Consider the following 16,147-nt stretch of genomic DNA (forward strand, 5'->3'; position numbering starts at 1 on the left):
GGGTCAGGGTATACCTTCAGGGATGGCTATCACTGCCTTGCTCAGAATTCTCAAATCTGCCTGAAGTAGAAAACTATCATTGCTGCATTGAGCTTGATACTTGAGATGAGCTGAATTGGGAGTGAAAGGGGCTGCAAAGACTGCACTACAAGGGAGAGGGCTTGCTGTTCAAGTGGTGGGTTTCCCTCCCAGGCTGCCCTGTACCATGAGCAGGGGGCCAGGGGTGGCTGGGCTGTACAGGTGGGCTCCTCTGCCCCTTCTATTCCACTGCTCCAGGGGTTCTGGAGGCAGCAGTCCTATGGAAGCATGCTAGCATAGGGGATGTAAGGTCTTTGCTTGTTTTGTTGCACCTGAGTGTGTGGGATTGGCAGGGAGGGAAGCAGCTGCTGTGAAAAATGTCAGAAGAGCCTGGTGGCCACAGTCATGGGAACATTTTCATAAAAGTTCAGATACCAAAAGATTTTTGGAAAAATGCAGGCTACTGAGTACACTTCAATACCAGACACTGCGTGAGGCTGATTTCAGTGCTCAATAGCTGTTTAAAAATTAATCTGGTTCCCTCTGACCAGTCAGTATTTTTCAGAGCACCTGTAAGTTCTTTTGAGAGCTTTGTTTGTCTGTTGAACGATTTCTGAAAAGACTGGCAGTATTTGTTTGCTTTGGTTTTACATCAAATGTTTTGAAAATCTTATTGCAACTATAAGAAATTTCCATGATGGTGATTTATTACCTTTGATTACTGTTGGAATTCTTTACCATAACTGGTAACATAATTATTATACTGGATTTTAGGGATTGTGCAGATTGCTTAGATACTTACTTAAAAACAGCTAGTGAAAGGGTGCAACTTATGGATAAACCACAAAATATGCACTCCACTATGCAGCATATTCCAAAGCAGAAGCTGAAGAGGTATTTCAGAAAGGAGACAGGTTTCTATCAGTTGCTTCAACATGCTGCTCTTCACCCATCTCTGTGCAGTTTATCTTGGGCTGTAGGCAGAGACAGAGGCGGCCTGGCAACATCTCTCTTGCTGCTTTGGTGGGAGAAACAGTGACAGAAAGAAAATGTCCATCTGCCATCCACTGCCAGCTGCAGGCTTTGAGCAAAGCTGCTCATAGAGCAAATGGCCTCCTCTGCTCATGGCCTTCTTACCAGAGAGGTGTATCTTAAAATTCATCCACATTCCCCCTTGCATTTCTCTGGGCAAGAAGACTGCCCCGACACACAAATCATCGGTGCTGCTGTTGTGCCACCAGCAGAATGGGAGAAGCAGGAGCTTTGAGGCACGGTGTGAAGGCAGCTGTACATGCAGCAGTTTGGGAATGCGTCTGGAAAGCAGATCCTGCCTTGGCTCATATGCAATGTGGAGTTGATAACTACTTTTGCCATTCCTCCCCCTCTCCTTCCCTCCCAGTAAAACTTCCTGTGCTGTAAAACACGTATGGATCTTCTGCCATTACTGGGATGCTTCAAAGAGGAGAGGGGGGCAGGGGAAGGGAGTAATGTGGTAATGTTTATACCATAAAAAATAGCACTTTTTAATAGCAAAGGGATTTTTAATAGCAAAGGGATTTTTACTTCAGTTTAACATACCTTTTTATCATAAGAAGACATTACATTATGTTTTATTTCTGCATAATTATTAATACATTAGACCATTGTGAAGGTGAAAGATATTAAAAATGTTTTTGCAGGGTGCCAGCATTTAGCTGCTGCAGAGGAGAGGCTTCTTGTTAATTTGGCACAGTTAGGCAGCACCTAACACATTCTTATTAAACCAGCAGCAGTGTGCAATGCCTAAGAAAAACAGAAGGAGCTAGATGCTCAAATTATTTCAGTGTTTCCCCCCACACCCTCCTTTACTGTACATCTCATCTCTACTAGGAAAGCAGGAGTGTTGGCCTAAATTCCTTCTGGTAGCAAAGAGAATAATCAATTAATAAGGAAGAGAAAAACCCTTCTTGGCATTGCCTTTTCCTGATTGTGTCATTCCAGACCATCCAATGCTCATAGCACATCAATACTCAACCTGTGTGTACCTAATGTTGTTGCAATATATCTATGTGTCCTTTTATCTCTCTTTCTCCCCCTTTTTTGGTTGTCATTCTGTCACTGATGCTGTCAGTGAGATGAAAGGCAAAAAACAGCTATAGTGCTGAGTAATTCACATTGCTGGATTTTTCACCCTCTGAAGAAACAACTGATATCTATTCAGTGATATTTTCTCAATAGAATGTTTCAGTTTTCTTCTTCAGAGTGTGTAGAAATAAATGTTTCTGCTTGTATTTCCCCAAAACAATGTACACTTCTACAAGTTCTTAGGAAATTGCTTTCTGAAAAAGATTAAGCCATAAAAATAATTCAGTCAGAAAACTTGCACAGGTAGAGGTGTGGTAGATAAATACCAGAAAATTTTGATGGCATGTTTAAATATGAGTATAGAAGGAACTATATTTCATAGGCAGTCCTTAAAGTCTAAAATTCTTGAGTGTGGTGGTGTAATGTGCATTATGGGCACAAAATTACAGTGAGAGTGCTTACAGCATAAACTGCTGCTTTTTGCTTCAGCCTCGCAGCATTTTCCTATGATAGCATTGAACAACATGAATGGAGACATGAATATCAAATGCTAGGTGCTGTTTTTACTCTGTTGTGGCATTAACAGAGGAGCTTTGGCCAGCCTTGTCCTGTGGGTTAGGGCTGCCATGTGGCTGTGTGTCCCAAGCTGTGCCGAGCCCTTCCGCTGGGCCCTGCAGAGCTCAGACCATGCCCACTGGGCTTTCTTCAAAGCACCCACAGCCATCCTGTCCAGCTGGGCGCCCCAGCACGGCCTCCTGCTCTCTGGGGGTCCCAGCAGAGGGGCCACCATTGTGGTTTGGCCAATGGAGGGTTTGGGGCAAATGCATTTTAATGCTGCACAGCAAAGCAGAGCTGTTAGCTTGCAAAAATAGTCATTATGTTGTGTGCATTGACTAGTAGTGTGTGCAAGATGACTGTTATTGTAGCTTACAGCTATTTTAATGCTTCTGCACAAGGAGGAAAATTACTGTTCTTCATTGCCTTGCTGTGCTTAAAGCCTTGGCTAGTGTGTGCCATGATGTGTATTTGAAGGGCTCTTTAAATGCCCTTTTTAAGGAAAAATGATCCATAGGGGAGAAAAATATTAATATCTTGAAAAATCAGAGGAGTCTGAGTACCCTTGATTGCTTTTTCTGTTAAAGTTTCTCCTTCAAGTCTGGTCTGCTGGAGCAGTTGTTAAGGTGCAGCCCCATGACCAAGGGCAGTGTGTGTCTGTGCACACTTGTGCCTGTGTTTGATGAGACCTTATCCAAGTAGCATTCCAACATTTCATTGTTATCTCCACAGGTACAAACTGATCACAAGTCTACAATAATTTGTGGTGCAGCCAGATTAAACACTTCACCAGTGAGCAGGTCATTTCAATAATTGACTCCTATGTTTCCAGTCTTATAGCAAGGTGCTTCTAACCATCATCTTCCAGTTAGGGCACTCACTGTCTGAAAAGAATTTCCTATTATTCTTCAGGTTTTGGTAACTCACCTCTTTGTAGCCAAAGGGGAAGGTGTTTCAGTTGCCAGGGAAGCATGTATGCTAAAGAGGCTTTCCTGTTTGGGATTACATTTTCTCCTGAATAGTGGAGTGCCAGCTGGGCTGGCAGAGGATGGGATGGGATGGGAGTGCAGGAAGACTCAGCCCTGGGAGGCTGGAGCCTGGGGTGGTGGGGAGCTCTGCGTGCATCTACCTGAAACTTGCACAACCTGCTGATGAAAACTGAAGAGGAGCACATCATAAATAATGCAGGAATTATATATGTCTGTTTCTGGCAGAGCTTTTTTGCCTGCGTCCAGAGACTAGAGAAGCTGTTGTTATCAGAAAAATCATTCCAGTCTTGTTTGAGAGAAGACTTTGAATAAGGGTTCCTGTAATGTTGTCACATCTCCTCTCTCTTGCACCCTCAACAGAGCTCTCTTGGCCTCATGGCAAATTACTAACAAATCTAGGCCATAATCTACTTTTTAGTGATAGCAGTAAACTAACTGAAGAAGAGCTGACGAGGAGTCTGTGAGTCTGACACAGTTTAGCAGGGGGTTCCTGCAAGGTTGATCTTCTGAGTGCTCTCATCAAATGTTTTCATTAATGACTAATGTAAAAAAAAAGTATGTGTATATTAATGAAATTTGCCAACAGTGCAAAACTGAGAAGCCTTACAGTGCAGAGAAGAATCAGCTGGAAAACTGACTATCTTTTGACCAGTGGAGTAAATAAAAAAACAAATAGAGCAAATGGCAACTTCTTACACTTAGGGACTAATTATAGGTGCTTGCACTGTACAATGAAAGGTCATAAACTGAAATTTCCACAAGAAGGGGAAGATTAGAGTGTAGTAGTTGAACAGAATGGCAGGATGGAAGCAAACTGATCCCAGAGTATACTGGTCAAATTGCTTCCTTTAGGTTTTGACTGGAATTAATGTGTCTTGATGAAGAATTGATGAAACTTTTTAATTTCTATGTGTTTTCAGTTACTCTGGACATCTTTTTTTTTTCCAGTATGTCATGCTGTCACACTAAGTCAATAGGCATTGAGAAATATCTCACTTTCCTGTTGTAGCATTATTTGAATTTTGGAAGCAAGCCCTTTGGGGTTTAGAAAATGCAGTGTCCTCTATAGGATACCAGGGCAAGATAATCAGCCTCATACATAGTGCATTTGCCTGACCTAATGATCCTGCAGGCTGGCACTTTTAATGTACATTTACAGTAGATTTTTTAAGTATGTTATTACTAGTTATTACTAGCTTACTTTTTACATACATTCTGCTACCAAGGAGAAGAAAATGAAAAGTAACAGTTTTCCATATTAGGAGTCATTCCTAGGTCATGGTTTTGAATATACTACAGTAGAATGAATCCCAGAGCATGATTCATGTAGGATTTTGCAGGTTTAATTATCTTGTCTCCCTTTTCTTTGTGACGTAAAAAAAAATAAAAAATCCTGTGGGTTTAACTAGTCCTGCAGGGAAAAAATGTCAGAAAGTGGAAGTCTTCCAGAGCCTAAAAAGTACATTTCACTGTACATGAAAAAGTACATTTCCGCTGGATGTGGACCCCTGAGATGGTGGGTGGTTCTGCTGAAGTGGCAAGTCAAGCAACTGTTGACCATCAGGAGTCACCTCTTGAGTGCTCTGCTGCAGTTTTGCCTTGTTCCAGAAGGAGGATACCTTGGACTTGCAGAAAAGTTTTGTCTGACTTTGGGCACCTCATGAGTTATTTTCCACGAGCTGCAACAATATACAGCATCCATAGCCAGAGAGTGGTTGGTAGCAACCAAGTGTTCTGTAATCTCAGACTGTACGAGGACTGAGTATGGCTAAGAGAAATTAATTACTGCTATGACATTAAAGAACATCAAATCACTTTGTAGACGCTCTTATTAAAAAAATAAAAGTATATTTTTGGATTTAACTAAATCCCTTTGAGGGGGAATTAAGCTAAGCAAACAGAAGCTGCTGTACTTCTGAAGGAGTGCTTCCATGCAGTGGGCTTTAGCTTGACATCTTTACTTTCTTCATCTTGACTTCTGTAAGCAGCTTTGCCTAGACATGTCTGTTGTTCCCTATGGATACCAAACTGGCACTGTATTATAAACAGTAGGTTAATGTTTCTAGACACAGCCTCAAGCTCTGTGAATTTCACTTACAGAGAAAGTTCTGTCATTCAAAAATAATGAGCCAATAAGGATATCAGGGTTGTATTGTTTTCTATTTTCCTTAGAACTTTATGTCCTGCTGACTGATTGGTATCCATGTAGGTGTTGTGTTTATAGTAATCTTGTAAATCACATTCTTACGCCTTAGCTTCAGACTCAGGGTAAGCTGATGAGCTGATGTGGCAGATTAGAGTGTGTAGATTACAAGGAATTTTCATATTGTCCCTTAAAATGTTTCCTTCCATTTCCCTGGAACAGAAACACAGGAGTGGGGCAAAATGACTATCATTTAAATGACTTGTATGCCCCAACTGAGAGACACTAGCCACTGCTACAAGACCTGTCTTAAAGACAGCAACAGAGTGGGCAGGAAGAGGTAACCTTTTCTCCTCTGCCTCATCTTTGCCTGGCAGCTGATAAAAAATAATTTCCCCTAACACCAAGGTAAGTCAAGGCAAGAGTCTGTTTTCCAAGCAGATGCCAAGGCAGCTTCCAGAGCAGATGGTGTTGCGTTGGCATGAGCTCTCTGTCCACACCCTGCAGTGTTTTGTGGGGCATCTTCTCTCATAGCTACTGGGCAGTAAACACAACCCTCATTTGGCCTCTGAACTGGGAAGCTGGGCTGATATCTTGTGCCATCTGCTGAAGGCTCCTGCTGTGAGTCACTGATGGCAGTTGGAGCGAGTCGCCTGCGTGCAGGATCCTGTCACATACACGTGTGTCTCTGTTTGTTAAGAGTGCTGCCAACGGTCTTTAAACATGGGCATTTTGTGGAGAAGGCTTAGAAGCGGCTGTGCCTTATCCTAATTTTGGAATCTCTGATTTCAGAAACTGAAACAGCGTTATAATGTAATGTCACCACAGCATGTCAGCTCTGAGCTATGTGAGCACATGTGATAGCCATCCTCCTACAAAGGGAGGGCACTGTTCACAATTTCAGAACATTTGGCTTTAAGGAGACTGCAGGCCAGAAACTACTCTGCAAAGAGGTGGTGCCAGGTCCCTGGCGTTGTTACTGAGCTGAGTAAGAGCTGAACTCAGGGCTCAGCACAGCAGGGCCCTGCCAATTGCTGAAGTACGTGTCAATTAGAAGATGTTTTCTCTCAGTGCAGTTACACAGGTCAAAGTGCCATTTTGACTCTTCTATTTACTAATAGAAACCCATTCATAACAAGCTGCTTTCTGCCATAGAAGTCAGTGGGCAAGGGTGCATTTTCTTTTCCTTTTGCTGTTGATCGTGCAGCCTTAGTTATGTATTTTTGTAACTGGTGGCCCCACAATGGGTAGCCCTTTAAACAGCTTATCATTATCTGGCAGCTCATCATTATCTAGCATTCACAGAATGGTGGCTTGAGCCTTAGCTGGCCTTCTGGGAACTTTCTGCTGCAACGAAAGAAGGAGATATGTTACTAGGATTTGAATTAAACCAGCAATCTCCTTTCCTGTGGATTAAAGAGTGTTAAAATAGGAATATGTAGGAGAAGGAAGGTATTAATTTTAAGGTCAGTGCCTGACTGTTGCATGCATGTTACTGGCCAGCACCTTTCTTAATTGCAGAAAATGGATTACTTGGATATCCAATGTAGAAAGCAGATGGATGTGCATCCTTATTTTCCTCCCCTGGGAAGGTCACAGTGTCTCTGAGGCGAATAACAAACCCTGCCAGTGTATGGTCAGCAGATGCTTTCTGCACTGTGACTGCAGAGAAGAGTGAACTGCTGCCATTAATGACTGTCAGGGCTGTTCTTTCGCTTTACTTATTTCACCCTTTATTATTATGAGTATAGGTTAATGTGTTTTTCATCTCTTTTGTGTCTGCTCAGCAGCTGATGCCTCTCAAAGAAGGGACAAACTATCTTAAGGGATAAAAATGGGAGCAGATTTTATTTGCATTGCTGACATCTGTGTCTTACCATTTTTTAGTATCTTTGCCACGCTATGTACCCAACAGGTTGCAAGAAGACTTGTACTGACATTGGCAAAAGGGTTGCATCTGGTTAGAGATGAACTGTAGCAGTTCACAGGGTAAATAGCCCTAAATTAGGATTTTGCCAGAATTATCCAACTTAAGCATCAAGATGAAGGCTATCTTATGAATTGCCTATAATATAAACTATATAAACTATAATAATGATTATTATATAAACTATAATAATGATTAACTTGTTTTAATTGACCCTGGGGTCATTCTGGTTTTTATTTTTTTTTGTAGGATGTTATTACATTTTTAGCTCTCCAAATTAATGAACTTCTTGTTAAAAATCTCTGTTTTCTGTACTGCCCTTGGACATCACCAGTAGGTTGTCCCTCACGTTGAGAAGGTTCATGCAGGAAGGATAACTTACTGATCCAAGGAAATGGACAACAGAGTGCTATGGGCATTGGCAGAAAATTTGCCTTGCAGGCAAATGTGTGCTGCAGGTTTGTGTCACAGCTGTTGTCACCAGGCTGACCTTGTCTCATAGGAGATGACATTTAGCTTAATTTTCTCCCAGACTCTAGAGTGACCAGGTTCAATTTTAGAGCAGAAGTGGGTAAATGTGCTGCTCAGACTTATGGCTGGCATATGTTGAAGAGTGGTCTGATTTCCTCTCATCTTACACTGAACCATTCCCCAGTAGCTGGCAAAGGCCAGTGTGGAGATTTGATTTGCTGAGATGGGCAATTATTGCTTTTGAGAGAACAGAGAGAGGCTCTGTTAGCTACAGGAAGCCAATAGCTCTTCACAAAAGACCCTTGATATTCTGGACTGAACTGTAGTTGGTGCTAATTTCAACTCTTAAGGGAAGTCTTAATCATATGGGACCAGAATATTTTTAGGAAAAAAAATGAAGTTTTTTTTTTTTCAACTTTTGTCTCTTTGCTGAAGATACCAGTAGATAAGAGAGACAACCCCAGTCCTTCAGGGAGTATTTCCAAGAGCAGAATACAAGAAGATAGATATGATGATCATATTTAGTGTTTGGTGGTCTTAGGTCTCTCACATACTATCCTCTAACACAGGGCATTTTATGTCACTACCTGCTATCAGACAGGTTAAGTAGATGTCAAACCCAGCACAGTTTCAGCCTCAGCACTATAGTGAAGCAGCAACAGTAAACTTCTTGCCCAAAATTACACGTGCTTGAAAAAACCTGCCCTGTAGAGTGCCTTCATGTGTCCTGACTCTCAGTACAGAACCACAGAATCATAGACTCATTAAGGTTGGAAATTACTTCCAAGTTCTTTAAGTCCAACTAAACCATGACACTGAGTGCCACATCCAGTGGTTTCCTGAACACTTAAATTCTCAGAATTTGTGGCTTTAAATACCCATACAGGGGTCAAACCCAGAACCTTGGTGTTATTAGCACCATGCTCTAACCACCTCAGATAATTGCATGCACCAAGTACTTGGAAAAAAACTATAATTGCATGCACCAAGTACTTGGAAAAAAACTATCTTCATTTAAAGAAGTGAAAATAATTTTTAGCTTAATTTTATTAACTAGCTTGCAGTGACTTATATTATAATGATAGGAACATAAATTCATAAATAAAAAATATCTCCTGGATGTTAGCATATAGAAAGGAATGTTTTGTAGTGATAAGAACTGATCCCTGAGACTGAGATCAGAGTTGTGTTTCTATCTCCACCAGAATTACCATGAGCTCTAGTAGATCACTGAGTTTAACTGATTTGACTAAATAGAGTAGAATTTGTGTATCTCAATTGTATTTTTCCTGGACAAGAATTTAGAGCTGTTTTTGTTATACTTTTTTTTTCTAGCTCTGTATGCATAATTTTTCCCATGGATTTATTACAGAATAAATTAATTTGGAGGTACTGTCATGGGACATTTATTTGATTCTCATTTGAAAGATCAAAACACACTTTTGAGCCACAGTCTGGATTCTTAGTATGAAAAAATGTTCCTCCTGGTTGAAAAGACATGGTTTTGCAAACTAATGGAGCCTGAGATTCTATTTCTGGTACATATTAACTACATTTTCTGAGAACAAACCAATTTGTGTAATTACTCTAAATTCCTTCCACAGCCAGAAGCCTGTACAACTCCCTACTGATAGTCTTTTCAGTATTATTTCCATATCCATGCACTTATTCCAGTTATGTCTTTTACAGGAATACTACTTCAAGAATTCTCTTTAGAGAGTATTTTATTTCTCATAAGGTTTTAGATCATCCATATAGTTTGATTTTTAGCTTTGTTATTTGCTAACTGGAGTCTCTCTTTGTTTACTTCTTATTCATATATTCCAAAAGGACCTGAAAGCCTTGAGCAGTTCCATGATCCTGTAGTGGGGGACACCCTACTGACTGAAAGAAAGAAAATCTCAAGTCAAGAGAGCTTAAAGTAGCTAAGATATAGGAAGTAAATAGGTGTAGAAAAAGAGGATAAAATGGAGAAAATGAGCCAAGATTTCAGGAAAGAGAAAGAAGGATATAGTCTCTCTGAAATCAAATTAACTTAGGATATTGGTGGCTAAAATGTACATGAGTGCAAAGCAGAAATTGAAACAATCTCCTTTTCACTAATACTTGATCTGTGTCCCAGTTCTGGATAGTCATAAGAAATGCTGTCCCAGGGGTGATAGGTCCTACACCTGCTGTCAGACACTCCCTGGTGTAGCCTGGCACGAGTCAGCCCCAGAGCTTCTTACCAATGTGAGACAAGGAGTCAAACACCACCTGTGTGGCACCAGTTTCTCCTCAGACATCTGAGCAGAGGGGTGCCCATGGTGGGCAGCATGGTGGTCACTCTGCAGGTCAGTGTGGTGAAGGACTCCTTTGACCAGGCTGAGATCAAGGCTGTTTCCCTGTGAGCAGCTGTGCTCTAACAAACAGGCTCCTGTACTCTCTTTAGGAGTGCACCTCAAACCAGAGGCACCCATGCACTGTAGGTGCTTTCAACAATAGTTTCCACATCTTGTAGAAAACAGAACAGGGTGGCCTGATCAGAACTACCAACATAGCCTACATGTTTTCTCACCTTTAGCCTGATCTTGATTAATTTTTTTTAGTATTTGAAAAATAAAATCCAAAAGCATTTAATATCAGATGTGTAAAATGACTGTGCTACGCATCACGTAAGTGACTACTGGCTTCTGAAACAGCTGTAATTGTAATGCCTTTCCCTCCCTCTGGTAAATGGACATAAATATTCACAGGGCTGGGTACATTATGCTAGGTAGATTATTCATTCATTTGCTGGAAGAAGTATTTTCAAATAAATGGTATTAAAAAAGAAAAGGACTGAAAATCTCCTTCATAGTCCTTTAACCAACGTCAGTGCATTACAGCATAGCTGAATTTGGTGAGACACTGATAGGTAAGGTATTCTGAAGAGTACATGTGTCAGTGAGAATTTAAGGGATGTTTGAATTGTTTTTCTAATTTTGCATACAAATATTGATATTGTGCAATACTGAATGAATTTATTGCATGTGTTGTAGGGTTTATTGGTAAAAGCCCTCCTACAGGGAAACCAGGGGAGATTTTTTTTGAGTAGAGTCAGCTGGATTTTATCAGAAAGATATACAATTTATTTGCAGAGAGAAGAGGCAAACATTAATTTTCATTGTATTCCTTTACTACTTAGTTATACTTGGAGGTTCCATTCGCTTTGGAGCACTAGTGACTACTTCTGCTTTGGTCTTTTTTTCAATGAAGAATTATTATTATTTTGTTAGCATACCTTTCTGCTTAGAAGAAGGAAATTGCCTTACCCTCAGAGCAGAGTTCATCCTGTCTGATGTAGTCATGTGCAGAGCAGATGTGGAGTCTAAGCCCCCTACTTCCAACTCTTTTTCTAGTCAGTGAAGAAAGATGAGCACTTCTGGAGTAGTTTTTCTCTGAAATCCACCTCAGGATGTCAGGGATTTCACACTGAAATTGTGAAATACACCATTTGGTGTACAGGGTCAAGATGATGGTGTTTGTCTAAGTAGCAAACCAAAGCTCAAAGAAGATGGGATGAACTCCTACATGAGTGATAGTCAGTTCTTGGTGCCATGTCAATGGCTTGGGAAAGTGTTTATGAAAAAGCAGTGTTTGACAGGATGAAGTGTGATGCTGTGGAATGTCCCATGGATTTACAGTCTCAATTTCCAATTTCAGGGAGGAGAACATTGCTATTATCAGGGAAAAATTCGAGGAAATTCTGTATCATTTGTTGCCTTGTCAACATGCCATGGATTACAGTAAGTCTGCTGTTTTGTTTTTACTGACTTTTGTTTATCACTCTTTTAAGCCAAATCAAGTTATTTATAGTAAAATAATACATGAATATAGTAAAATAAGTGCTGTCTATTTTTCTACTACTTTGTCACCAATATTAAGTAATCAAAAATCGTCAGAATTTACTTTTTTTTCTAAATTCAGGACTAATGGCTGTGGCCAGGTATTGTTTTAAGATAACTTATTATAGAGATGGCAGAGTAGAAGTAGCTGGAAGCATCCTATTCTACAAAAATAAAAACAATGCCAATGAATTATTTGGAAATTGTGTTCTTTTCTTGTTGCTATTATGATGTATACTTTATTTCTTTTCTAGTATCTTTACAACAAAAATGTCACTTTAGGATTTATCTTGCATTATCCATTTTTGTTAACAGAATTTCTGGCCTTAAGCTCTGTGTGTGTATGGGGTAATACCTTGCATATAGTAAAATCTTGAAAAATCTAGAAGAAAAGGTATGAGGGTGCAATAATTTTTCTTTGAAGTACATAATTTTACTTATAAATAAATCCTCTGTCAAGTGAAGGTTACATGAAGCTGTGTATGGATTGTACAGATTTTGGACCTGTCTACTTTTGGCACTATTGAATGATGCTAGTCAGGTTTTCAGATCAACCAAGTGCCTGTCACATCTGGGAATTACAGGATCTCAGCACTACTAATACTGACATCAGCTTGAAAAGGCATGGCACCAAGTGAGCCTGTGTGGAGCTCACCTGAGCTTCACCTTTTTCTGTGGAAGCAGGGTTTAGCTGATGGAAATCTTCTTCAGCCTATTGTCTATCTGCAATTATTCTGTAGTTCTGGTGTCAGTCATATAAGTACTTTTATTTGAGTAGTGTCTTTCTTTTATAGTTGTATATTCTTTGTTATGAAGGGGAGAATGCCTGCAGAAGACTTGCCATCCTTGCACTTGTCTGATTTACAGCTGTGCAGCTCAAGAAACTTGAGCCCAGTTTGAAGCATGGACAGTGAGCCTAAAAATAGTAGCTTCCTAATGCATCCTGAGGCCCTGCATGGCTTCCATTAGCAGGGATCCATTAGGTCTTGGCCCCTGCTAACTCCTAGGAGAAAAAGCAGGAACAAAGGAGAGCCTGCATATGTCTTTCCCTCTCCTCTTTCTGTGAGTTTATGCTTAAAACTGGCTGTTCTGCTGCTCTGTATTCTTCAATGGCCTGATATCCAAATTGGTCCCTTCTAAGTTGCATGATAGATGATGCATTTTTTTCATTGTATAATTCAGCTCTCTCTTGAAAGATATCACCCTGTCTCCTCTCTCCACCCCACCTCCATTTTCCCCCTTGATATAATAAAGTTTGAGCTGAGTTCTTTGACACAAGCTTACTCTAATCAGGCTGGTATTTCAAACATCCAGTATGAGAAACTAATGTTTCCTGAGCTGTATTAAACTCACATTCTCTGCCACTGCATTTCCATCATTGCAACTAGCTCCTACACAGCTGATTTTAAATTATAAGTAATTACTAGAAACTCACACTGGCAATCAGAGCTCCTTAGCTTCAGCCACGCTTTGGAATATCTTGCTGGAATAAGGGTAGCTGGGCAGTTGTCTTCTGCAAGGTCTGGGCAGGAGCTTTGCTTTCATGAATTTTAGGAAGCACACAAGACAAAACAGATGCCTTTAAGAGAATAACAAGCTTCATATTTCTAAAGGTCATTCCAGTCTCCTCTTTTGCATGTTAGTACCTCTAGATCTCAGCCAGTAACAGCAGAATTATTCATATAGGTGAAAAAATGTTGGGGTTTTTTAATCATAAGTTACGAGTTCTTCTTTTAGTAATGTCTGCTTTGCATCCTTCCATTTATGAATTAAATCAATCACATCTGCCTGACAGAATACCTGAAATTATAGATGTCTTCTTAATGACTTGGCTAATGACAAATGTATCTCTGCCACCTTAACTTCCAGCAAGCCATTTTGCTTGGATTTGTGTTTTGTTTGTTTTCTGGAGGTGTGCAGTACCCACGGTTTCCTATGAGCCAGCCCAGGAGAGGCTGTGAGTGCAGAGGCCAGTGAGCTGCGCTGAGCACGGCTCGCGGCAGCGGGCACGGCCGGGATCTTGCTGCCGGCTGGTGGCGAATGCCAACACTGCCGGCGCTGCTGGGAATTCCGCTGTCACGGCTGCAAAGGGGATTGTCTGAAGAATACACATCATCAAAATGCAGGCTTTGGAATGTTTTGCTTTCTCTTTAACACACCCATGAGCGTGTGGCTTATTCAGAGCACACTAGGTCTATGGTAGCTGGTGGGAGAAGAGCCATGGATGCTTTGAGTGGGCAGGTCAGGTCTGTAGGTCAGCTGTGACTATTGTTCTTGTCACTGGTGAGTGACTTGATCAGAGGCCAGTGCTGCTGGGAGCAGCAGTCTCACAAGAAGCTCTTTGCTGACAGTGCTTCAACTTGCAGACCCTGCTCAACTAAAGTTGCAATTAGAGGGAAGGAAATTGAGACTGGTAAAGAGCTACAGGATCTTCCCCAATCTTGTCTTATTTCCAAGCCAAGAAGCTCCAGCAGATGCTAGAATATTTTGCTTAAACTGTATAGACAGTATTTATATCTAAAGAATAGGCATGTGTAATTTGAAAGGTGAAGCAGCTTTACATTGTAGTTATGCTCATACTTCATATATGTTATGCAGTCAGTAACCCAGATTACTTCTGTGAATGTCAATTTTGCCGATAAAAAAATGCTGCATAAGAAAAAAGAAAAGGATCTGCTTTTGTTGCTTGTAATTCCTGTTTGCTTTGGGGGTTTTTAACAGCAACGTAAGTAAATAAGTAATCTCACTTTCATGCTGTTGTTGTTGTGTGCTATGTGCCAAATTTGAATTTACAGCTCATATTTAGGGCCAAGCTTAAACACCTTAGTAGTGGCCCTTTGAAAGGGACATGCTAATACAGCCTAATCCCAGCCATGTGTGTATGCCACTGCAGTAAAGGAAAAGTTACTTAAAAATATTCTAGTTTGGTTGAAGATCAGATGTATTGATTTAAGAAATAACATTTGTTTTTCTCCTCTTATGGAGTAATATTTGTATCAACACTTTCTTTAAATGAAATGCTGAGGAAAGAGTTAATAAAGACTCATTAAAACCTAAGCATAATTAAATTCCATTCAATACCACTTTTATTTGGGGAAAGCTATGCATATGTTCCAAATATGTGTTCCTAAAGACAGGTCCCTTATTATCTGTTGCAGATAAATATCTCCTGCATTGGAGTGGGGGCTTTGAACTGGATTTTCAGTTGGTTAAATTAGTCCATTTGTGTTTGTGTGTGTTGTAGAGAAGGTTTGTGGAAGAAAGAAGTCTGCTTCACCACAGGAGAAAATCTTTCTCCTGTGAAGAAGAAAAGTGAAGAAACAAAAAGATTGATCCAGAATTGCATTCAGTTCCTGAAACTATTTTAAACTTCCTTTCCCAAATATTTAAATTTTTAAAATATATTAACTTTAAGAAGTTACTTCCATGTTGCACTAGTGTTTCTTTATTAAATCTGTATTTACATTTCCTGCCCTTGACAGTGGGATGTTCTATGATGGAAATCATACTTACCTTATTGAACCAGATGAAAACTACACTTCAGATGTAAGTAGAATTTACAGTAGTCCAGCTGTGTTTTCTTGAGTAGTCATCCATGGGTACCGGATAGGCATAAGGCTGTGGGAGCAAAGGGTCATCCCCTCATTCCCAATTTATTTACCTTGAATGTGAAACTCCATCTTCACAGACAAAAGCAGACCTGCAAAAAGACCTGCACTGTCATTAGACAGTGATGTGTCTATATGTGTGTGCTCTGTAGCTCTTGGCAGTAGAGCACTGCAGCACTAGAGGAGGCTCCCTTGGAGCCTGTGAGTGCCCAGTGCCCTTCCCTGGCACTTCCTGCTCTGGGTTTATTATGTCACTCTCCTCCTGGTTCTTCCTTGACTCCAGTTCAGCAGCTCCTGGGACTTTTCATTGCCTCTCCCTGAGCAGCTCTGGGAGCCCAATTTAGGCCTAGCTCTGTGTGCTCTGCCTCTGTGTTTGAGGTACTCAGATGTGAAAGGTGATTAAATGTGGCATTAGCAATCACATTGCAGTTGGGAAAAGAAGAATGTAGAGCAATGGTGCTTTGCAACTTGCATGTTCTCTGGGGTATGTGTTGGGTAACAAGAAC

At 40.6% G+C, this 16,147-nt stretch overlaps 1 protein-coding gene across 8 annotated transcripts in view; it reads left to right on the forward strand.

Moving 5' to 3' along the window:
- Positions 1 to 16,147, forward strand: part of ADAM22 (ADAM metallopeptidase domain 22) — a 131,569-nt gene that overhangs the window by 59,611 nt on the left and 55,811 nt on the right. For all 8 annotated transcript variants that reach the window (XM_054515060.1, XM_036403793.2, XM_036403809.2 and 5 more), the window contains exons 5-6: positions 11,852 to 11,934; positions 15,516 to 15,579. In XM_054515060.1, the coding sequence (XP_054371035.1) occupies positions 11,852 to 11,934; positions 15,516 to 15,579 (147 nt within the window). The remainder of the gene's footprint in view (positions 1 to 11,851; positions 11,935 to 15,515; positions 15,580 to 16,147) is intronic.

Source organism: Molothrus ater, chromosome 1 (assembly GCF_012460135.2).
Source record: "Molothrus ater isolate BHLD 08-10-18 breed brown headed cowbird chromosome 1, BPBGC_Mater_1.1, whole genome shotgun sequence".
Taxonomy (NCBI): Eukaryota; Metazoa; Chordata; class Aves; order Passeriformes; family Icteridae; genus Molothrus; species Molothrus ater.